The sequence below is a fragment of the Musca autumnalis genome, unplaced genomic scaffold (assembly GCF_047663935.1).
Source record: "Musca autumnalis isolate F117 unplaced genomic scaffold, ASM4766393v1 scaffold_3, whole genome shotgun sequence".
NCBI classification, from domain to species: Eukaryota; Metazoa; Arthropoda; class Insecta; order Diptera; family Muscidae; genus Musca; species Musca autumnalis.
This window is the reverse complement of record NW_027411866.1, coordinates 140,457,188-140,481,788: the sequence shown is the minus strand read 5'-3', so window position 1 is coordinate 140,481,788 and position 24,601 is coordinate 140,457,188. Positions and strand designations below refer to the sequence as shown.

The 24,601-nt window shown below is 34.4% G+C and overlaps 2 protein-coding genes across 2 annotated transcripts; both read left to right on the top strand.

The window, feature by feature from the left end:
* The first annotated feature begins 10,816 nt into the window (after positions 1-10,816).
* On the top strand, positions 10,817-15,800 carry LOC141400152 (uncharacterized). Its single transcript, XM_073979600.1, has 2 exons — positions 10,817-11,167; positions 14,682-15,800. Exons 1-2 carry the CDS (start codon positions 11,134-11,136, stop codon positions 15,698-15,700), a joined length of 1,053 nt encoding a protein of 350 aa, XP_073835701.1. The 5' UTR covers positions 10,817-11,133; the 3' UTR covers positions 15,701-15,800.
* Positions 15,801-23,124: 7,324 nt separating this feature from the next.
* Mt2 (tRNA (cytosine(38)-C(5))-methyltransferase) lies at positions 23,125-24,291 on the top strand. The gene is made up of 2 exons (XM_073979599.1): positions 23,125-23,256; positions 23,318-24,291. Exons 1-2 carry the CDS (start codon positions 23,196-23,198, stop codon positions 24,277-24,279), a joined length of 1,023 nt encoding a protein of 340 aa, XP_073835700.1. The 5' UTR covers positions 23,125-23,195; the 3' UTR covers positions 24,280-24,291.
* Positions 24,292-24,601: the final 310 nt, after the last annotated feature.

Below are 24,601 nucleotides of genomic sequence, written 5' to 3'. Positions count from 1 at the left end.
CCGTACTCCGAAATCTAGCAATACTTGCACTTCTTAAACAAAAATAGCGCCGAATAACAATTTTGACCTAGTAGAAACTAGCAGCAAGCATGTTCATTGGTATCTAATATTAGCTTCGTTCCCGTACTTTTTAATAGTAAAACTCGTAAAAGAGAGAACTGCAAAAAATTTGTTCTCACACACAAGTTTTTTAAAATAGTTCGGGAACGAAAAAATGGAAAATACGTCAAAAAACTGGAACAAATGTCAAAGTCGGCGTATCAGCCAATCAGACGCCGGCAACCATGTTACTATTTTTTTACTCGCCCAAATTTGTCGTGTAAAAAGTTTTTAAAGAGAGCGTCATCCAGCGCCATTTTCGTTTAAAGAGAAGTGAACGTTTTACAACTTTTTAGTGTACGTGAACGGTTTTCCGTCCCCGTATTTTTAAGAAAATTTGTATGGGGAAGAAATTTTTGACCATTCGACCTATTTTCTAAAATTACCATTAAAAAAGTACGGGAACAAAATGAAAAATAGCATTGTAGCAAAGTAATTTAATATTTTTTCACGTTGTTTACAAATTTTGATACTAAAATTTTATGTTGCAGCAATTCGCATATCCATCTTGTTTATTGTGATGCGTGAAAAGTGTTGCAACTTTTGGTACTTTTTTAGGCAAAAGCAGGGTTGTATATCATGTGTAATGTGATTTCGATGTTGATTTCGCTGAAATCACGAAATGAGATGATTTAATTTTTGTATGCGAAATCATGATAAATTTAGCTTGATTCCACGCGAAATCACGAAACGACGCCGAATGTAAACCATTAAAGCATTAGATTAGCACATTATACGATTTCGTTTTACGAAATTCTGAAAATAAAAGAAGTGTTTTTATATTTGTTATTTTGCGTAAATTGCTTTTACATATAGTCCCGGGCCACACTACAGTAATTTCATTGAAATTTTGATTGAAATTATGCGTCTCTAGATCGACGTCCATAGTAGAGTAAAATCATAAAATTGCTGTAGTGGGGAATTCGATTTAAGAACACCTAATTTCATGAAATGCTTTAATGAAATTCTCGCTAGTGTGGACCGGGACATACATACGCACACAATTACACATACAACTAATTTGACTTAATTCAAAAACAAAAAACATAATTTTTGCAAATTTGTCCATGGTAGAATGATAAAAGGTAGTCGCATCTGTCAAATTTAGATAAGTACAACCCTGTATGTCTGTACGGGAGCATATCAAATACAGAACAACAATAAAACAATATGACATTTAATAACAAAAACAAAATTCATTTTGTTTATTTTCTTTAAGGTACATATTTTTGAGAAAATAAAAAGAAAACCGAAAACCTTAAAAATTTAGAAGAAATAAAGGCTTATCTTTCCTTTAGAGGCACCTGGTGGAAAAATTCGCCAGGTAGTCCTTCCGATCCTGATCCCAACGGTGTATAACACTTGTCTGGGAAATGTATACTTCCCGAGATATAGGCCTCGAAAGTTCCGGAAAATACATAAAATCCACTGGATTTCACGAAATCCTGAAATACACCCCTATGTTTACATTTATTTTTTGTTGATTTCAAGCATATCACAATGATCAAGGTAGATGCATATGCGCAGCTGATCGCACACGAAATTTCAAAACAACTTGTTGTAAATTGAATTAATCATCAAAAATATACGACAATATAGAACTTTACAACTTTATTTGGAAACTTATCGTAAAATTATCTATATATGGTGTTAATTGTGTATAGTACTAACAAATGAAAAACTAAAAAAATGATTTTATTGTTGAGACATCGTTATAATAAATTTTGATAGGTAAAAGTTGTGCTCAGAAGCTGCACAATATTAGTACTTGCAGTAGTTTTCCCGTTTAGTGCTAAAAATGCGTTCCCGTACTCCGAAATCTAGCAAGACTTGCACTTATCTTTAAACAAAAATAGCGCCGAATAACACCCTCTTCTCCTGTTTTCGCCATACAATTTTGGCCTAGTAGAAACTAGCAGCAAGCATGGAACACAATGAAAAATAGCATTGTAACAAAGTAATTTAATATTTTTTTCACATTGTTTACAAATTTTGACACTAAAATTTTTTGTTGCAGCAATTGACCATCTACCTTGTTTATTGTGATACGTGAAAAGTGTTGCAACTTTTGGTACTTTTTTAGGCAAAAGCAGGGTTGTATATCATGTGTACTGTGATTTCGATGTTGATTTCGCTGAAATCACGAAAGGAGATGATTTCATTTTTGTATGCGAAATCAAGAAAAATTTTGCTTGATTTTGCGCGAAATCACGAAACGCCTTCGAAATCACGAAACGACGCCAAATGTAATCTAAGCATTAAGTTAAATATATTTAATAAACTCGAATTGTATGTCCCAATTTACATTAGGCGAGTTTACTTGCGGCAATTTTTCTCGTTCCCTTCTAAACTTGCCTCTTGCATTTATACAAAGCAATTCTGTTCCGAAAAAATTGGGTGCCACCGTGGTGCAATGGTATGCACGCCCGCCTTGCACGCAGAAGGTCGGGGGTTCGATTCCCCGGCCAAGCAACATCAAACATTTTTCAACGGTAGCAAAATACCCCTCAGTAATGTTGGCGACATTTCCTGAGTATTTCAGCCTTGAAAAACTTCTCCACAAGTGGTGTCTTAAGACACGCCGTTCGGACTCGGCGATAAACAGTAGGTCCCATATCATTGAGCTAAATATGAATCGGGGTGCACTCATTGATATGAGAGAAGTCTCCCTTGTCCCGTATGGGATGTTGTGGAACAATGTTTTTTTTTTTTTGTTTTATTCTGTTCCGACAAGTTTTGTTTTCAAAATAATGTCGAATACGAAAAATATAAAAGGAATTGCCTGAAAATTGCCGGTACGAGCAATTTTTTTCCATTTCCATTCCCCATACGTGTCTCTCCTACAAACAGAGACTTGCCGCAAGTAAACTCGCCTAATGTAAATTGGGACTATGGAAATTTGGTTATTATAGGTATGTAATAGTGCGGTTACACTACAGTTTTTTGCAGGGTTATAGTGCGGTTACACTACAGTTTTTTGCCGGGTTAACCCACTTTATGAGGATTTATTGCTTAATCTGGTCAAATCTGACCAGATTTGCCATACAAAAATTAAATCCTCTCACGACTGGGTTTATTTTAAATCCGGCACAAATCCACCAAAAATACAGTGTTGTATTCGGTATTTGTGCAAAAAATCCAACTGTACTCAAAAAGTACCAAAAGTTGCAACTGTTTTTGCAACAGAGTTTGTCGTGTTTTACACGTTTACGATTGGTTGCATGAGATTTTATGGAGTTAATAAATCTAAAGTTATTTGAAAATCATAAAATTATTTATTTTTTTACATTAGACACATTTTTAACAAAAAGTACGCTTGATACCATGATACAAAAATGTATCCCTGTGTGTAAGATATACCAATATGAGCAAAGAGGGGACGATATCTCATACGAGAAATTGCAAAAGTGTAAAACACGACTTTATTAGTTATTTTGTATGTATACGTAAACAAACATCAGCTGACAGTTTATATCCTCGAAAAGCTAAGTGTAACCAGCAAAGATTAACCCACTGGATCTATTAAACCCAGTGGGTTAACCTTCAATAGTGTAACCGGGGTATTAACCCACTTTATGAGGATTTATTGCTTAATCTGGTCAAATCTGACCAGATTTGCCATACAAAAATTAAATCTTCTCACGACTGGGTCTATTTTAAATCCGGCATAAATCCACCAAAAATACAGTGTTGTATTCGGTGCAAAAAAATCCAACTCTACTCAAAAAGTACCAAAAGTTGCAACTGTTTTTGCAACAGAGTTTGTCGTGTTTTACACGTTTACGATTGGTCGCATGAGATTTTATGGAGTTAACAAATCTAAAGTTATTTGAAAATCATAAAATTATTTATTTTTTTACATTAGACACTTTTTTAACAAAAAGTACGCTTGATACCTTGATACAAAAATGTATCCCTGTGTGTAAAATATACCAATATGAGCAAAGAGGGGACGATATCTCATGCGAGAAATTGTAAAAGTGTTAAACACGACTTTATTAGTTATTTTGTATGTATACGTAAACAAACATCAGCTGACAGTTTATATCCTCGAAAAGCTAAGTGTAACCAGCAAAGATTAACCCACTGGATCTATTAAACCCAGTGTGTTAACCTTCAATAGTGTAACCGGGGTATAACGTCCTCCTATATGCACTAGTGTACAATAGCTCTGTTCCAGAACTAAAAAGTTTTTACAATTTTTACCACTTTTACACATTTTGCGTTCCCGTACACAAAATTTATATGAACATCGTTTACGAATTTTACAACTTTTACGACTTTTACCACTTTATAAAGTACGGGAACAGGCCAAATATGTATAGGAAAGGTCCACAGTCCTCGAGAAATACTTATCCGAAGGTCTGATATTTTTAAGGTTATATCCATTTATGAAATTAGATATGGGTGTCATAGTCAGGCTTATGAAACTTATTAGCACATAACAAATAATATTGATTGAAATTTTTACAATAGTGTATATTTTTTATTCAGTCTTATATGTATCTTAATTTACCATTTAAAAGATATTATGTTTTTGTACGTGACATTTGCATTGGTCGAGGAGAAAGTCTTAAATCCCCGGACGAAGGGCGGCCACTTAGAAAAAATGGTATTTAAAAGAAATTATTTTCCCATTCCCGAGATTTGCATTTGTCCATAGGAGAAAGTCTTAAATACCCGCCGAAGGCCGGCTTCTTAGAAAAAATTCAATTTAAAAAGAATTCTGTTCCCATTCCCGAGATTTGCACCTGTCCATAGGAGAAAGTCTTATGGGCCGATTCCGTACAGCGAGGCGAGTCGTGTCGCGTTGCCAGTTGCAATTTTTCCATTACGTATGGCAAAAGTCGCACGACGACGTCAACTTTTGTCGCCGTAATGTTCATTTTCCGCCGTAATGTTCATTTCGCAGCTACCTGCGACAAGCTTAGATGCAGAAACATGGTCTTCAAGTCCTTGCCGGCAGTATAAATAATCCTTGTAGCAAGTTATGTAGCGTCAGTGTGGTCCGCGAATCTAAGTGCAACGCAATGGAGAGAATCCCTAGATCAACATGACTATCAAACAGGTTTAAATAGTATTCACATAGATGCAGTCGCTGATGCCATAAACAACTATGGTATGAATGAGGTCCTATGAGATCAGCTCATATCTTTCGCAACTGAGGAGCGTCAGCAGCTACGACAAACCAGAGTAGTTTGGCACAAACTATATGAATTCCTATAGGGCAAGGATCGATGACACCGTACAAAACATCTGCACCTTTTCAACTGCCCTGTCAAATCTACTCAACTAACTCCAGTACCTTTGTGGCTACAACCCATCGAAGCAGCCACATTCCAAAGCAGAATAATGAACTTACAGACATATATGTACTGTTACAACAGCCAATAGAAACAATAACATCCATATAAATGTCTTTAACTGGCCGGTCCCAAGATAGCTGATTCAGTATTGAATCTACGAGGAAAACGAATGGTTGCAGACATCTTTTTAAAACAACAACATTCTCCATAACTAGCACAACCATTTTTTTAATAAAAACATCTTCACATCTTAACTTTTTATATCTATTTTATTAATGGCTTAGCCACTTTTATTGGGATTGGTTTTTTGGGTGTCTTAACTAAACACCATAGTAGCTTTGTCTTAAGTGATCCTTGACGACATCCAAATATGGGGTTTCTTCATCGAAGTCCTTGATCACAATAATAACAGTCGTAAACCTCACGGAGATTGCTTATTTGTGCATACCGAATGTCAATCGACACGGATTGAGACGACTTCATTTTCGTAAAAGGTTGTTCTTCTAGGTGGCTTCGTCTAATAGTTCACTTGGGATAACAAAAAGTTTCTCCGAATCATAACAGGCTGGATAAATGCGGGATTCTTGCAAAGGATGATCTTAGGGACACTAGTAGCGGGGACAGCGGAGGGTTTATTTTTCTTTTTTGAATCCATATTTTAGAAATTTTTTTTATTAATTTTAATTTAAAAATCTATTGGAAATTAAATGTTTACTGACATGTGTGTATGTATACATGTGCGCACATACGTATTCAGTTTGCTTTGTCCCAATTTACATTGGGCGAGTTTACTTGCGGCAATTGTCATTTTGTAGGAGAGAGAGGTGAGGCATATGGTAACCCTTTGCCTCTCAGCACCTTCTCTCACCTACAAACTGACAATTGCCGCAAGTAAACTCGCCTAATGTAAATTGGGACTTTTTGCCTGTTCCCTAAGGCGGCCATCAGACCATCTGCTTTTTCACATGTCTGTTGTCACTTTGGGTATACTAATATACAGAACAGCTGATTCATACATGTGAAAAAGCAGATGGTCTGATGGCGGCTTTACCAAAGATGTCAATATTACAAGATAGGAAAAGTCAATTGTGAAAAATTAACTGTAGAGGGAGTTAACCTCTGTTGCTACGATATCATAGCAAAATTCTGTTATAGTGCGGTTACACTACAGTTTTTGCCGGGTAACCCACTTTATGAGGATTTATTGCTTAATCTGGTCAAATCTGACCAGATTTGCCATACAAAAATTAAATCCTCTCACGACTGGGTTTATTTTAAATCCGGCATAAATCCACCAAAAATACAGTGTTGTATTCGGTATTTGTGCAAAAAAATCCAACTCTACTCAAAAAGTACCAAAAGTTGCAACTGTTTTTGCAACAGAGTTTGTCGTGTTTTACACGTTTACGATTGGTCGCATGAGATTTTATGGAGTTAACAAATCTAATGTTATTTGAAAATCATAAAATTATTTATTTTTTTTACATTAGACACTTTTTTAACAAAAAGTACGCTTGATACCTTGATACAAAAAATGTATCCCTGTGTGTAAAATATACCAATATGAGCAAAGAGGGGACGATATCTCATGCGAGAAATTGTAATAGTGTTAAACACGACTTTATTAGTTATTTTGTATGTATACGTAAACAAACATCAGCTGACAGTTTATATCCTCGAAAAGCTAAGTGTAACCAGCAAAGATTAACCCACTGGATCTATTAAACCCAGTAGGTTAACCTTCAATAGTGTAACCGGGGTATTAAACGAAAACTGTTACTCATTGGAATATTGACAAGAAAAACATTAAAACTCAAGTTTGACGGCATTCGCTTTTGATTTTTTCATTGAATGAACAATAAAAAAAGAAAAGAAATAAATTTCAGCCACAAAACACGACGTTAATGTTTTCTGCCGCGAGAAATGGGAATCAAAAACGATTGACAACATTGCTGTTATCAATTCCAGTAAGTTGTTTTGCCATCTGTAACCAAAATGTGGAACTATTATCATATGTTTTTGGAAAATGCATTTGTTCAAGTCTTTATTGCTATACGTCTTTGCCCTTACTTTATAAAGTGGTAAATATCCGTAAAAGTTGTAAAAGTCGTAAACGATTTTCATATAAATTTTGTGTACGGGAACGCAAAATGTGTAAAAGTGGTAAAAATTGTAAAAACTTTTTAGTTCTGGAACAGAGCTTTTGTCAAATACCCTTTGACAATGGACGTACTTCAAATTCGAATTTTGAAAAAATTTTAATCAGCTGTTAGCATGAAATTACCTTTATTATTCTCCCATGAGTTGAACTGTTACTGTCATCCTAAAAGTTTTTTATGTTGCCTTCGCATCACAAGTTCAGATTTCGACATGACTCCACTTCATTAGTCCCGGACCACACTACAGTAATTTCACTGAAATTTTGATATGAAATTACGCGTCTCTAGATCGACGTCCATAGTAGAGTAAAATCATAAAATTGCTGTAGTGGGGAATTCGATTTAAGAACACCTAATTTCATGAAATTTTTTAATGAAATTCACGCTAGTGTAGACCGGGACTTACAAATTTCCGTCTCGTGAATTACCGCAAAAATATTCGCAACATAAGTTTTAATTTCTTTATTGTATAACAAAGTCTTATTTCTAAGTATGTCCCGGTCCACACTAGAGAGATTTCATTGACAAAATTGCATGAAATTATGCGACTTCCATAGTAGAGTAAAATCATAAATTGCTGTAGTGGGGAATTCGATTTAAGAACGCCTAATTTCATGAAATTTTTTAATGAAATTCACACTAGTGTGGACCGGGACTATACACTCTCTCTTATTTTTAGAATAAATGATTTCGCCAGCGGCGGGTAGGGATAAACCAACTGTTTTTTTTTTTTTTTTTTTTTTTTTTTTGGTAGGGTTCTCTAAAGCAACTGCTTATAAATTGTATCCAAAGGAATGCATTTTTCATAACTCAGTGTGGACTGCATCGAAGGATGTTGTGAAATCATCATAACTCTACATGCACAACATCCAAAATTTTTTGCTGGGATTCTACTACTTCCACATTTTTTCACATGTATGTTGTCACTTTGGGTATACTAATATACAGAACAGCTGATGTCATACATGATAAAAAGCAGATGGTCTGATGGCGGCCTAATGGGTAATTTACACGATATGTTTTTTATTTATTTATTTATTCCATAAGGTAATAATTAAGCCTCATTAGGCCAAAATTAAAAATTATTACATAACAAATTTATGCTTTAACATATACTACTTCAAAAAGATATCCAATTTTTAAATACACTCTCAAAATATATTCAAACTTTCACAAAATACATTCCAATTTCCTGGTTCCCCAACCAAATGATAACATCAAGAAAAAGAGTTTTTTTATGTTAAAAAGTCCGAATCAGTAATAACATTTAAAATAAGCACCAAGGAAAATAAAAAAGCAAAGATTATAAAAGAATACATATACCAAGACCATGTTTATTGGTTTGTTCCTTTACTTCTGAAAATGGTAAAACCGGCAAAAGTAGTAAAAGTTGAAAACTGCTCCCATATGAATTGTATTGTGTCTGAAGTAAAGGAACGCTTTTCGAGTAAAAAGTTGTAAAACTTGAAGATTCTTGAACGTAAAGGAACAGGGCTTATATTATAGCCTTTTGCAGGGTTACCCTTCTTAATGAGGATTTATTTGACGTATACGCAAAGGGTTTAGAAAGTAATCAGTAATTTTTCTTCTTCTTCTTTGTTTTAAGTGACAACACATACATATGTAAAATTACATATTGTGTATAACACCCATAAGAGTGCCATAAGACCATCTGTTTTTCGTATGTTATGTATCTGTTTTTCAGATCTGTAAGTAATATTCTTCGTGTGATACATACAAATTTTCATAGAACAAGAATCAAGGCCCTGTTTCGTTTGTTTGGCAAAGCTGTTGTTTACATTTTTAGGTTATGTCATATCAAAAAACTTAACCAAGGGCTCAATTCTGTTTCTATGAAAATGTGAAATGAAAACTTTTATAAAGGAGAAAACTGTCAAATGAAAAAAAATATAAAGAAAATATTTTTCACTTCAAATTTTCATAGAACAAGAATCCAGCCCCAGGTATGATAGCAAAAATCATAAACAGTATAGGTCTGGTACGATAACCCAAAAGTTTGTACAAATTTGCACAAACTTTTACAAAATGCTGTTCGATAACAAATTTGTAAAGTAAAAGAGACCGAATTTGGAGACAATTGTGAGAGAATTTTGGAGAGTCTTGTAGAGTTTTGTTTACAAGTTTTTGCAAGGAAAATTTTTCTTGTAAGAATTTGCACGTTTGATCAGGTTATTTAAATTCGAATATTTTGTGGCGGACTTCTTGGCAAAAACATAAGCAAACGTTTGTTTATTAAGATAAATAAAAAAGGGGAAAAATTAATAATTGATGAAAAACGATAACGTAAGTAAAATAACTTATTTTTTAGTTTGTGGTGACAATTATTTTTTTTTTTTGATTTTAAAGGCATTAAATCCCAGCAAAAAGCGGTGCATCCATAGAGTAGAAGATACATAATGTAGACGGCTGGTATTGCCAACGATATCAATAAATATGTATGCAAAACATCGCACTGCTTTCCATTTTCCTCTTATTTCTCATATTTTTCTAATTTTAAATGGAAAATAAAAAATTGGTAAACACCTTTAATTGTTGAATTTAATCTTTTCCGCCAACTTCTTTTTCTTCTTGTTTATCAAATCAGCTGACTTCTTACAAGTATTTACAAATTGCTGTTCGATAACAATCTGCAAATTTTTAGTTTCGAGGGAGTAAAATTAGTGGAGAGAGGTTACTGAGAACTTGCAAGTACTTTTCACTTGCGAAGTTATCGTACTGACCTTATGTAGATGACAATTTTTTTGTACATATGGATTTGGATGTGAATATGAAAATCTTCATACTATTGGCCTGTTCCCGTACTTTATAAAGAGGTAAAAGTCTTAATTCCCCACTACAGCAATTTTATGATTTTACTCTACTATGGAGGTCGATCTAGAGACGCACAATTTCATGCAATTTTTTCAATGAAATTACTCTAGTGTGGACCGGGACTAACAGAACTCTGAATGGCCGACCTTCTATAGGCTTGTTTCTAATGTTAAAACACCGCATTATGAAGTTAACATTGAGGGTTGTTTCATTTAATTTTACATTTTCTCTCACTTCCCTGCCTAGTTCTCTTTCATTTGCAATGTGCCCCACATTTGTTTTGACATTTAGATTTTATGCTCTCATATCACAGCATCGAGGGCTGTGATGTGTTGAAAGAGTAGGATGCTGCTAACGCGCAGACACACTTTGTACCTTTAGCTAACTCTAGAAACTAGAACACAAACGAATTGCGGTGACGACAAACAAAGCATTACCCCCAACCAGCCTCATCCTTTTTATCAGATCTAATAGTAACAGTACGACGGCTACACGAACTAACTGACGAGCATAGACAAACAGAGACCCATTTATTCGTGTGGTTATTCTCTTTTGCTAAGTAAAAGTCATTGGATGCTGAGTATTGTATTTCAGTGTTAGTAAGGAAGGACAACAGAACTGTAACGGAATCATTCTAAGATCTGTCTGCATGGAATCTATCCTAGTGGAAAAATAAAGAAATTAAGAAAAATATTAATTTGTTGATAAAAAAGCTAAATTAAGTTCTCCATTTAGCAATGGCAGCCGCCGCAGCTAGTATAGAGTGTGATAGTAAGTTACTTGAAATTAATAAAAGAAAATCAATACAATCAAAAAATTTTTGTGATGAAAAATTATTGCAAATTTATAGTTTTGTGTATACTAAACATGGCATCAAAGAAAAACGCTTTTGTAGAATATATTAGTTGTTGTTTGATTATTATCCTTGAGAGATGGGCAAACTATTTGTTGTGTGTTAAAAATGTCGGTGTGTGTGTGCTTGGGTATACTTAATGTATCCTGTGTGTGTGACGTGCAAAATTTTAGTAGGATGCTGGATGCTAAACGCCAAAGAGTATACTTTAGTTAGTATATAGGAAACATATAACAGTCTAGCTGTGTTCTCGTTAAATGTGGGGAATGGATGTGATAACATTCGCTGTAAATTTATAGAACTGTTGTGTTAATCAACATGTAAACAAACTTAACTGTAATTCTGTTTAATGTTATTGACATTCGTTGGCGCTGTTATGAGTTTATAACAGTTATTCAATCGGACAGGGTGGCAGGGATGGAAAAGTGAAAAGTAATGGTAGAAACAACATTAAGTCCCAATTTACATTAGCCCTTTCCGACCGTATATGCACAATTGTGCGGGTAAGATTAAATCAGTATAATTTCATCAATATTTGACATTATGTGATGAGATCGGCAAACAAACATAGTGTATGCCCTTTTTTCATTACTCTTTGTAAAGAACCGTCATTCAATTTTGTCTTTTCATATTAATTTCGTTGTTCAAGTAGTGAACTTTTTGAAGTTGTAAAAATCAGTCGAAAGGGTAAGTTTGAATATTAATTAAAATTATTAAAATTGAGAAATCTTGTATCAAATAATCATCGTCAGTAAAAATAAATAGTAAATATCGTGTGTAAAGTGTTAACTTCGTGATTTTTTGTGATTTTTTATATTTTTACGTCAAAACTATTTAAGGTACCACAATTGTGCGTGTTCGGACTAGATTATCAACATATTTTTACTTTTTTGTTCTTGTTCTCAAGAAGGTTAACTGAATACGGAATATTAGATCAGCTTTTAGATTAAGGTTTGGAACACTTTAGCGGTGATGATTAGTGCGCAGATGCAACTTGGGATTTACCTATAGCTGCAAACGATTTATCGGACTAGGAAAGCGTCAATAAAGAAGAGTCGAATGTTCTACCAGAGACAATAGAAAATGTAAGTCAAATGGCAATAGTCGTGATATTTGTGAGAAAAGGCAATTTGAGACTCAGTTGGAAAATTTGTGCTGTGCGATGTAGTTTGGAAATAAATCTATTACTTGAGAGTGTGAGACCTACTTGTAAAGATATTCTACGAAAATGTAATGCTAATTACTTAATAGATGAGATAATAATACAGTTACTTGTCGGTGCCCCGTTAGACAAAGCCTTCCACATAAGCCTAGAGGAGTAGGATTAAAAAACGAAGTTTTAAAAACCTCTGAAGGGCTCGTCCTTGATTTTAAAATTGTACAGGGCTAAACTTCAACAGTTTCAAATATGAATTTAGTCTTAGGATCAGGCTTTGTTTTTCGTTGTTCCTTTTTAAACACTTCCTGAAACTCCCTTATTTCATGACAATAGCACTACTACAAGATCAGTTGAATCGTGGAATCTTTGCTACTGGTACAATAAAGAAGAACATAATAAATATGTACACGAATGAAAAGCACATGAAGAGGGGTGATGTGAAAAATTCTGTCGTAGTGTATAAAATACTGTCGTTGTTCAGTGGAAGGTTTCAAGTCCGTAGCCCTTGCATATTCAGCGTAGGACTGCAAACAACACGTGAACCGTCGAAAGACGAAGCGCTGGGAAAAAAGAGAAAATGTATGTTGAAGTTGTACGTCACAGAATCACATATTGCTATCAATTAATGGAATCATACAGGTCAGCTGGAATCATACAAGTCAGAATACTTTAAAAGTATTCATCAATTCCATTGTCCTTGCTTGCTGCAGTGCATGGATGCAATATCGTAGTAGTTGCAAAATGAATTCCCAACTTCAGAAAGATGCCCATGACTTTACTAAGTTTTAGATTGGCGTTACCTAAACAACTAACACCTATAGATATATATATGAAATATTGAGTATAAATCTGAAGGTGAGGATGAAGAAGAATTTTGCCCAAACTATCGTTCATCCAAACAGCCACGTAAAAACAAAAGACTTAACTATCCGTCAAACTCTGACCCCTTGAACATGATTTGCCTTCAGCAAGATGCTGCCGACGTGTAGGATGGAAATCAAGAACGTGAACTTATTACTCATATAGTAAATTATATTTATGTTTAAGTAAAACAAAAATCTGTTTCTTTAAGTATTGCAATGAAAAATACAAATCAATAATATTGTTTCAAAGAAATAGATTTTTTTATTTTTAAAATTAAACCGGACTGCAACAATTGTGCGTATCCTGAAAAATAAGGATAAAGGGTCTTAGTGACGAAACTTATTAACTTAAAATGTTTTGTGTATACTGAAACAACAAAATTCAAAAAATCAGATAAATCGGTCACTAGGCTAGGCTATAGGTCGGAAAGGGTTAGGCGAGTTTACTTGCGGCAATTGTCAGTTTTATGAAGAGAGAGGTGAGGCATATGGTAACCCTTTGCCTCTCAACACCCTCTCTCACCTACATACTGACAATTGCCGCAAATAAACTCGCCTAATGTAAATTGGGATTTTCTTTTGTTGCTCAGTTGTATGTAAATGAATAAAGGCCTAGTACTAGCTAATTCAAATGCGATCCTGCATTTCTTTAATCTTTTGCACAAATAGAGACTTGGATAAGCATGAATTTCTCATTGTGTTTTCACCTTAACTGTAAAAAAACTATTTCAAACGAAATAAATCTGCTTCGATTTCAATTAAAGCTCTGTTCCTTTACGTGCAAGAATCTTCAAGTTTTACAACTTTTTACTCGTAAAGCGTTCCCTTACTTCAGACACCATACAATTCATATGGAACTAGATTAAAACTTTTGCTACTTTTGCCGGTTTTACCATTTTCAAAAGTAAAGGAACAGACCATAAATAATTTCATGAAATTAGGCGTTCTTAGATCGAGTTCCCCACTATAGCAATTTCATAAAACTACTTTAGTATGGAACTCAATCTAAGAACGGTTAATTTCATGAAATTATTTAATTGAAATCGCTAAATTGTGAGCCGGGACTTCTTTACATGCCTTTAATCTAAATTTTAAATTAGTAAAATTTCTAACCTCCTCAGAGATGAAATTGTTTCACTTTCCCATAAAAACACACAGATTATCTCTGATTTAATATTTTTACTCGAAAAGCGTTCATGCTGAGGCATTTGAGTTCCCATCACAGATTTTAGCTTGGTTTCGAATTGGAATACAGGCGATTTTAGATCGAGTTCCCTACTACAGCAATTCCATGGGACTCGATCTAGGTACGAATAATTTCATGCAATTTTTGCAATGTAATCGGTCTAGTGTGGACCGGGACATAGAAATAACATTGTTAACTCCTGCATGTGTTTGCTTTCTTTTCAGATTACTATCAAATTAGTGATGATGACTTAGATGATTGCGAAGATTTGCCCGATGATTGTCTGCTGGAAGAAACTGATGTAGGGAATGCAACAACATCACAGTCGCTGGGTGGTACTCATACTCGAGGTCCCTACGAAAGAGCATGGACAACAGATGCCACGAGAGCATTAATTCATATCCGCGGCCCAATGGAACATCGTTTTACAGAGGGGCGGCAAAAACGCACCGCTTTATGGCTGCACTGCACAAGGCAATTGCAGAAAATGGGATTTCGTTATAGTGCCGGTAAAGTGCAAAAGAAATGGCATAATATACTGATAACTTACAACAAGAATTTGAGTAAAAAATTCACCTCTGGCTATGTTCATTGGGAATTTTTTGAAGAAATGTATAAATATTTACAAGGTAAAAAGGCGGATTTTCACGAAAGTGCACATGGCAGTAAAAGACAAATGCAAGCAATAATGCCTGGTGGACCGGCTAGCACATCTAACGTAAATCCAGAGGGAACAACGAATACATCATTTTCGAATGCCAATTCTGAACCAGCCATTATACAACCACACGTTGAAATTGATTCAAAATCAAATGATGATTTTGACGAAGAAGACAGCAATTCGTTGTCGGATCTAAAGAAACCCAAGTTGGAGATTAAAGATGAAGATGATAGCCCCGAAATGTTTCCCATGGAAATAGGTGATACAAATAATGGGACAAATAATAAAATAGAAAATAAGCGTACAGGAAATAGTATACAAAAGTTTGGGGGATTTTGTGGTGCTAGCGATGGGAACGGAACAGTTGATACACAATCATGGTGGCAGGATTACTTTGATCGTAAACTACAAGTGGAGCGTGAAAAAATTGAACTGCAAAAAGAAATGCATCGTGAATTGATGCAATTCAATAAAATGTCCTTGCTGCAACAGGAGAAAATTGAACGCATCAAAATCGAGGCTATCAATAATCTTACAAGTACCCTACAAAAATTAGTCGAAGTTAAATATAAGAAGCTATAAGCTTGAATGTAATAAAAACTGTAAAATTCCTTTTAGAAGTAATCGAAAAGAATAATAATAAAATAAATTGGAAATAAAAAACGACTGTGATATGGAAACTTTTTGAATAAATCCAAAGCTTATTTAAAGAAGGTACATGCATGAATAACAACAACTAACAATTAAAAAAACAACATTCTTGTTAATGAAAATAAAATTTCAAAAAAAAAAATAATAATAATAATCAGGGCAATCGTGAATAAAAATTCCGAGCGGAATTTGTTCCCTTTCCCAAATTTCACAATTTTTTATTTCCATATTTATGTCCAAAAAGGCAATATATTTGTCGATAATTAAGTGATTCTAGTATTTTTAATCGTTTTAACATATTTTTAAATATATAAAAATATTTTATTTAAAAAAATCACTTCTTATAACCATTATTTTCCGTGCGGAAAATTCCGAGGGAAATATTCATGATTGCCCTGAATGAATAATAAGTCCCGGTACACACTAGAGTGATTTCATTGAAAAAAATGCATGAAATTCTGTCTGTGATCTCCACATTCTCCATCAATTATGAACCATGGACAGTGTTCAGTTAGTTTTTGTAATACAACGTCGTACACCAAGGAATTAAATTTGCAAATAAGAGCAAATTTGTCAAATAAATGTTTATACCAATGTATAACTAGTTGATATATCATAAAGGTTTGATCGTTTGTGTTTATTAGTGCCATTTTGTTTGGATTACAATTTTTAAAAAATAATTCGGAATAAGGGATATTGGACGTTGTTATGATGTTGCCTTTGTTAGTTGCTGTTGGCAATTGACACATTTAATATCAGTGTTTTTAAAATAGTAAAGCCGATTACATATCTTTCCGCCTGCATTTCCACCTTGTTTGTGGTTATTACATTTAATTCGTCCAAAAAGGACAACATACTTGCGACCACAGCATTCCTTTCAACGACATCTTCTTTTGGTGTATCCAATGTGTTTCAAAACTCCAAAAATTGCTCAGTGTCGTTCTCGCAATCTTTAGCACAACTAACCCCGGGCGCTGGTAAGGATTTTTTGTAAAACATATCGCGCTGTGTGTGTTGTTGCCCTGTGCTCTGAAGCGGGTAAAGGCGTTTTCTAAGCAGTCTTGGCTCAGTTTTCCAATTAATATGTAATCTACATCTTCACAATCTTGAAAGACCTCCTCCGATATCACGATAATTCCTTCGATAGTGTTGACCAAAAACTTAACGCAACTTGATAAAATTAAATTACAAACAGAAATTCATCGTGAATTGATGCAATTCAATAAAAGCTGTGTCTGGTTACCCTAAAATTTGTAACAATTTGTACCAATTGTTGCTGGAAGTCGTCTGTTGACACAAAAAACCAGCAAAAGAGAGCGATTCGAGAGAGACATTTTGACAGTTCTTTCACTGAGAGCTTGCAAATTCTTGCTGGACAAATTTCTTCTAGCAAGCACTTGCAAGCTCTTCTTCTTCCTGAAAACAATCAATCAGCCGTTTTTAGTTTTTTGTTGATTTATGTTTGTGAACATTAAAAACAATTTTATTGTGGAAATAACATAGTCTAATTGTATTGTTTTATGGAGAACAAATTTGTAAAGTGGAAAAATACTTTTTTGTTTCATTTTCTTTTTTATTTTTAATAAAATACAACGTGTTTGCTTCCTTTGTTGGCGGACAAATTGTTCTGTTTTGGCAAGTCAGCTGATTGCTTGCTGGGAAGGTGTCTGTTTACTTTTTACAATTTTCTAGCAAAAGAGAATAAAAACCCCTTACCCTGCGTTTACAAATGACAGGACAGTTGACTTCATGTATTGATTGTCAAAATCCCACAACTTGCCTGTGTGACGTAAGCGTCCAGACAACTGCGAAAACAGTTGTAAAATTATGAATGAAAATCACCGATTTCTTTTTGTTTTCCATTCACATATTTTGTTTTGTACATATTCTTTTGTTTTCAGCACATTTGAATTATCATCTCACTTCTTTTTCACAAAAATGTCAAAAATTTGTCAACCCGGCTGTCTGTGAAAAACTGATGGACAGCTGAGAGACAAACGACAAATGTATGCATGTGTTAGTAAATCAGAGTTGTATTTGAAGACAAACCGTCTGGTGTAAACGCCTAGTTACTCTCTGAGAAAGTTCTTGCTGGGAAAGTAACCAGACAGACTTAAAATGTCCTTGCTGCAGTAGGAAAAAATCGAACGCATCAACATCGAGGCTATCAATAATCTTAAAAGTACCTTACAAAAATTAGTCGAAGTTAAATATAAGAAGCTATAAGCTTTAATGAAATAACAAGTAAGAAAACCGTTATGTTCGGTCGGCCCGTACTTTTTATACCCTCCACCACAAATTTCAGCCATTTCGGTGGATTAACGTGGCCACAACCTTCAAAATACCGAAAATCAGGAGATCTCGTCCTATCGGGGCTATATCAAAACGAGGAACCATATACAAATTTTATGGTAGAAATGTTTCTTAGCCTCTGGAAACACAAAATACAAAGTTACAATCGATTCTGTTGTCAAATGGGACTAATACATTCAAAATATATTAAAATGACGCGTACTTTATATGGGGCGTTATATGGGGGCTATACCAAAACGTGGACCTATATAAACCAACTTTGGTAGGAATGTTTTTTGGCCTCTGGGGACACAAAATACCAAATGACAACCAATTCGGTGGTGAAATGGGACAAATATCTTGAAAATTCTATAAAACGACGACGCGTCACGCGTCATTTTGTATGGGGGCTATACGAAAGCGTGGACCTACATAGCCCGCTTTCAATATCAAAAGTCCTACGTACAAATAATAGATTTTTCCAAAATTTCATCCACCTACGTCAATCCGTTCGGACGCTAGAGTGATTTCCACAGACGGACAGACGGACGGACATGGCTATATCGATGTAGAATTGCACGCTGATGAAGAATATATATAGTTTGTGGGGTCTACAATGATTATTTCGAGTAGTTACAAACGTAGTGACAAACTTAATATACCCCCATCCTATGGTGGAGGGTATAAAAACTGTATAAACTCCTTTAAGAAGTAATCAAAAAGAATAATAACATAAATTGGAAATAAAAAACTACTGTGTTATGGAAACTATGAAAATAACATTGTTGTTAGTCCCGATTTACAATAGGCGAGTTTTGGGGCAATTTTTTCCATTTCCATTCCCCTTACGTTTATTATTTTATGAGAAATGACATCAATTTTTACTGAAAGATTGGACGTGTTTTCGGCGTTATTCTTAAAAAAGAAATGTTGCAAAACTTTGATTAAACGTCAGATGTGTTTTCGATTTTAAGAGTTTATAACATCGATGCTCATAATAGCTTTGTTCCAGAACTAAAAAGTTTTTAAAATTTTTTCGACTTTTACACATTTTACCAGAATACCTGTTCCCGTAAACAAAAAAGTTGTAAAGTGTTCACTTCTCTTTAAACAAAAATGGCGCTGAATGACGCTCTCTTTAAAAACTTTTTACTCGACAAATTTGAGCATGTAAAAAATAGTAACATGGATGCCGGCGTTTGATTGGCTGGTACGCAGACTTTGACATTTGTTCCAGCTTTTTTTGACGTTTTTCCATTTTTGCGTTCCCGAACTTTTTGAAAAAACTTTTGTGTGACAAAAACTTTTCTCTCTTTATTTTACGAGTTTTACTATAAAAAGGACGGGAACAAAGCTAATGTTTCGTGCATTAGTAGTGGTAAGTTTTTTATGTTGCCTTCCCATCACTAGTTCAGCTTTCGACATGGACTCCACTCCATTAAAAATTTCGGTTTCGTGAAATACGGCAAAAACGTTCGCAACTTAAGTTTTTATTTCTTTACCTTATAACAAATTCTTCGTAAAGTATACACTCTTGCTTATTTTTGAGAAGAAATTTGTAGGGATCAATCAACTGTTTTTTTCTGTAGGGATCTCTACAGCAACTGCTTATAAAATATATCGAACGGAGTGCATTTTTCATAACTCTGTTGGACTACATCGAAAGATGTTGTGAAATCATAACACCAATTGCACAACTTCCAAAATGTTTTGCTGGGCATATTCCAAGGAATTGACTGTTGAAATCCACTCGAATTCGTAAATGTAAACGTACTATTTACGTCTATGGTAATAAAATCAAAGTAGAAAATATGAAAAAAGATGTCCGTGTTTTGTGAAAGAATATAAAATATTCCATTCATTTGAAACCCCTGAAATGAAATCAAAGTTTGAGCCTGTTTATATTATAGTTTTTTGTAGGGTTAACCTTCTTTATAAGGAATTATTTCAAATATAAGCAATTAAATTGAAATATGAAAGCCAGTGGATTTGTTAAATCCGGTTATATATAAAAGTACTATTACTTAGTCGATGGTCAGACTAGCACGATTTCAACATGGCGACGACAAGTTTATAGGCGAGGGGTATTAAGTAGTGAAAACCATGTACATGGTTTTCTGTGTTTGTTGTGTTGCCGCTTCTTGTTGTTCGTAGCAAGATTTTTTCTTTCATTTTTATTTTCTCAAGCAAACGATAAGAACAAAGCAAGCATAAAAAGATTTAATAAAAACATTAAATTATAAAATAGTGAAAATTTAACTATGTATAAATATTAATTTAATTATAAATGTTAATTATTTTGTGCTGTTTTTAGTTTATTTATGTTTGTTTTGTTTTTATTGGTATGAGAAACACAACAAACGCGAATGGTAAAATAAAGAGGACACGAAAAAATCTGAAATTTCACGTTAATGTGTGTGGACACTAGCGAAACTTGAAAAGAAATTTTAACGAAATTAGTTTCAAGAAACCTTGCTAGTCTGACCATCGACTTTTGGAACTTTTAATTGTCTATTATATATGGAATGGACTTTTCCAACAAATATCCATTAACCACACTCTCTTCCTTAATACTTTTTCATCTAAATGGAATTCTTGCGGAAAGGCTTCTTCCAACAATGATGAAAGTGATTTGGTTTGAAATTTACTTTGCATGTCTACAACAGGTAAAGAAGTTAAGATTGGTCCACCAGGAAACTGAAGTCACTTTTCCTTTCTTGATATACAATAATAACGATGTCTTGTATTGGGTACACCCATAGTTGTGGTGTTAGAATAAATTCACGACAATAAAATCCCGATTCTTCAAAAGCCTCTGCATATTTTGTTCTTGTCATGGATTCTCCGAAACCCTTCACATTTTCCATCAGAATATATTGCACAGACTGACACATAGGCAACAATTCACAAATATGATTCAGTGCATCTGATCGATTGTCTTCTATGTCACATTTCTGTCCAACGCGCGTGTGGGGGTTTGGCATGGTGGTGACATCAAAATCGCATTGATTTGTGCCTTTTTCAATAGTTTTAACGTTTAAATTTGTATATTATTATTTATGACTGGTGTTTGTGGGTGATTATAAGTATATACCACATTAGCCACGGTGTTTATGTCCATTGATGCACACAACTTTCCTTCGAGTTGAGATCTACTCATGAAATATAAAAACTCGAAATTTGGTACCATAAAATATTTACAGTCTGTTTCTGTATGCCGAAAGAAGAATGTGTGTGAATTTCATTTTCAATTACAAGTTTTACACCTTTTTACTCGAAAAGCGTTCCTTTACTTCAGACACCATACAATTCATATGGGAGCAGTTTACAACTTTTGCTACTTTTGCCGGTTTTACCACTTTTAAAAGTAAAGGAACAGACCATTTATGTCGAAGGTCACAGTAGAGAGTTTCATTGAAACAATTTCATGAAAACAAGTGTTCCTAGGTCGAGTTTCACAGTAGAGTGATATCATAAAGTTGCTGTAGTGGGGAACTCGATATATAAATACCTAAAAGTTTCAGTGAAACCACTCTAGTGTGACCTTCGACTATGCTACTTAAGCTGAAAACTCATCCAACGTTTGAGAAAAGTTTAGTGTCATTTCTGGTTTTATGAATAAAAGGCAAAGTGCTGCCCAGTTTCAACTTTTCCTTATTCTTCTACCAGAAATGACACAAAATTTTACACAAACGTTGGATGTGTTTTCAGCTTTATTTTTACAAAAATGTCAAAAAACTCATCCAACGTTTGAGAAAAGTTTAAGGCCTGCGTACATAAGCTACTCTGCCTGATTGCCTTCCTTTCCTGCTTCATTTTTGACATAATAAAAATAAAAGAATAAAGAAGGCAGAGGAAATTTCGAACTGGGTTGCCCTTTTTTTTATTCTTTTATCAGGAGTAAGCAAGGTAAGCAGGCAAGGCAGCTTATGTACGCAGGCCTTTAGTGTCATTTCTGGTTTTATGAATAAAAGGCAAAGTGCTGCCCAGTTTCAACTTTTCCTTATTCTTCTACCAGAAATGACACAAAAATTTACACAAACGTTGGAAAAGTTTAAGGCCTGCGTACATAAGCTGCTCTGCCTGATTGAATTCCTTTCCTGCTTCATTTTTGACATAATAAAAATAAAAGAATAAAGAAGGCAGAGGAAATTTCGAACTGGGTTGCCCTTTTTTTATTCTTTTATCAGGAGTAAGCAAGGTAAGCAGGCAAGGCAGCTTATGTACGCAGGCCTTTAGTGTCATTTCTGGTTTTATGAATAAAAGGCAAAGTGCTGCCCAGTTTCAACTTTTCCTTATTCTTCTACCAGAAATGACACAAAAATTTACACAAACGTTGGATGTGTTTTCAGCTTTATTTTTACAAAAATGTCAAAAATTTGTTAACCCGACTGCCTGGCAAAAATGGACAGTCGACAAATGTACATATGTATGTGTAAATCAAAGTTGTATTTGAAGACAAATTGTCTGGTGTAAACGCCTAGTTATTGTGGACCGGGACTTGTCTCTCCAACAAACAGACGCTTGCCGACATGCTTGCATGAGCTGTGTTCCTTTACTTACCTGAGGTTACCATTTTAACCATTTGTTACCATTTTTAACCTCCAAAGCGTTCCTTAACCCCGAAAAGTGGCAAAACTGGAAGCAATTTTTTAGAGAGTGAGAGTGGAGAGAGCGAAAATGGCTTTCTCTTCTACCACAGGCTACCAGCAAAATTTCTGCAGGTAAAAAATGTCAGAACTGATTTTTCGACTTTTGTTTGACGATTATTTCACAATGAAAAAAAAAATGTACGAAAAACAGAAGAAAAAGTCGAACGCTGACAAAACTAAATTAAAAATTGTGAAATAAAAGACGAAAATTGATTTTTTTATGTTTCTTTTTGACACATCTACCATTTTCCGTTCCTTTACTTTTCTGGTAAAAATGTTCATGAGAGAGCAATTTTGACACTTTTCTCTTTTACCATTAAAAAAGTAAAGGAACAAAGCTATGAATTTGAAATGTTAGCAAGCCACCTAAGAAGTAATGCAAATGTAAACAAAAACAAATATCAGCTGTTAGAGAGATTTATATTTTTGACGGTTCGTCGCGTGTACTGTTTTATTATTTTAATTGGAGTTTGTTTATTAGTATGGAATTGAAAATATTGGAACTTTTTAGTGGTATTGGAGGAATGCACTATGCATTTGAATGTAAGTTATCCATTTAGAAGAATAATAAGAAGATCCATAATGATATTGTTCTCATTTATAGACTCCCAACTCGAAGGAAAGGTGTGTGCAGCAATGGACATAAACACCGTGGCTAATGTGGTATATGCTTATAATCACCCACAAACACCAGTCATGAATAATAATATACAAAAATTAAGCGTTAAAACTATTGAAAAGCTCCAAATCAATGCGATTTTGATGTCGCCACCTTGCCAACCCCACACGCGCGTTGGGCAGAAACGTGATATAGAAGACAATCGATCGGATGCCCTGAATCATATTTGTGAATTGTTGCCAATGTGTCAGTCTGTGCAATATATTCTGATGGAAAATGTGAAGGGTTTCGAAGAGTCCATGGCAAGAACAAAATATGTAGAGGCTTTAGAAAAATCGGGATTTTATTATCGTGAATTTATTCTAACACCCACAATTATGGGTGTACCCAATACAAGACATCGTTATTATTGTATAGCAAGAAAGGAAAATGACTTTAGTTTTCCTGGTGGATCAATTTTAACTTCCTTACCTGTTGAAGATACGCAAAGTAAATTTCAAACAAAATCACTTTCATCATTGTTGGAAGAAGCCATTCCGAAAGAATTGCATTTAGATGAAAAAGTATTAAGGAAGAGAGTGTGGTTAATGGATATTGTTACACGAGATGCCACAAATACAATGTGTTTTACCAAAGCCTATACACACTACTGTGAGGGAACTGGTTCGGTGTTTTGCCCTTTGAGTTTGAACGAAATGCAAAACACTTTTGCCAAATTGAAAGCTATGGATGACGCAAAGAGTTGTGAAAAACCAGAATATTGGGATCTGCTGCAAAAACTAAATCTACGTTATTTTACACCTCGTGAAGTTTCTAGGTTAATGTGTTTTCCAGACACATTTCAATTTCCCAGTGGTACTACAAATCGTCAAAAATATCGTTTATTAGGTAATAGTATAAATGTACAAGTTGTGGGGGAATTAATAAAACTGATGTGTAAAATATGATCTAAATTAAAATATGTACGTTTTGACTCGAAATTGAAATACGGTGCAAAGAAATGACAATTCGAAGAGCATTATTGGGGGTTATTCTGAACGTAAATCCCCTGTGAGTTTTCTCACTCCCTCCTTTAAGTTAAAACGGCGGAAGACACAACTCACGCGGAATTTTCGTTAAGCATAAAGCTGATTATGTCTTGTGTATCCTAAAAGCTAACATATTTTCACGTGATATGTTTAATGTCTGGCACAATAGTTAGTGAATTTGTAGAAACTTGCAATACTTTGTATATATAGATTTACCGCAAGTATCTCTTGGGGTCTTGAT

Coding starts and splice junctions, on each gene's coding strand:
- LOC141400152 (XM_073979600.1), top strand. CDS start 11,134: ATGGCAGCCGCCGCAGCTAGTATAGAGTGTGATA. Junction 11,168..14,681: donor AGCTAGTATAGAGTGTGATA/GTAAGTTACTTG, acceptor CTTTCTTTTCAG/ATTACTATCAAATTAGTGAT.
- Mt2 (XM_073979599.1), top strand. CDS start 23,196: ATGGAATTGAAAATATTGGAACTTTTTAGTGGTATTGGAGGAATGCAC. Junction 23,257..23,317: donor AATGCACTATGCATTTGAAT/GTAAGTTATCCA, acceptor TCTCATTTATAG/ACTCCCAACTCGAAGGAAAG.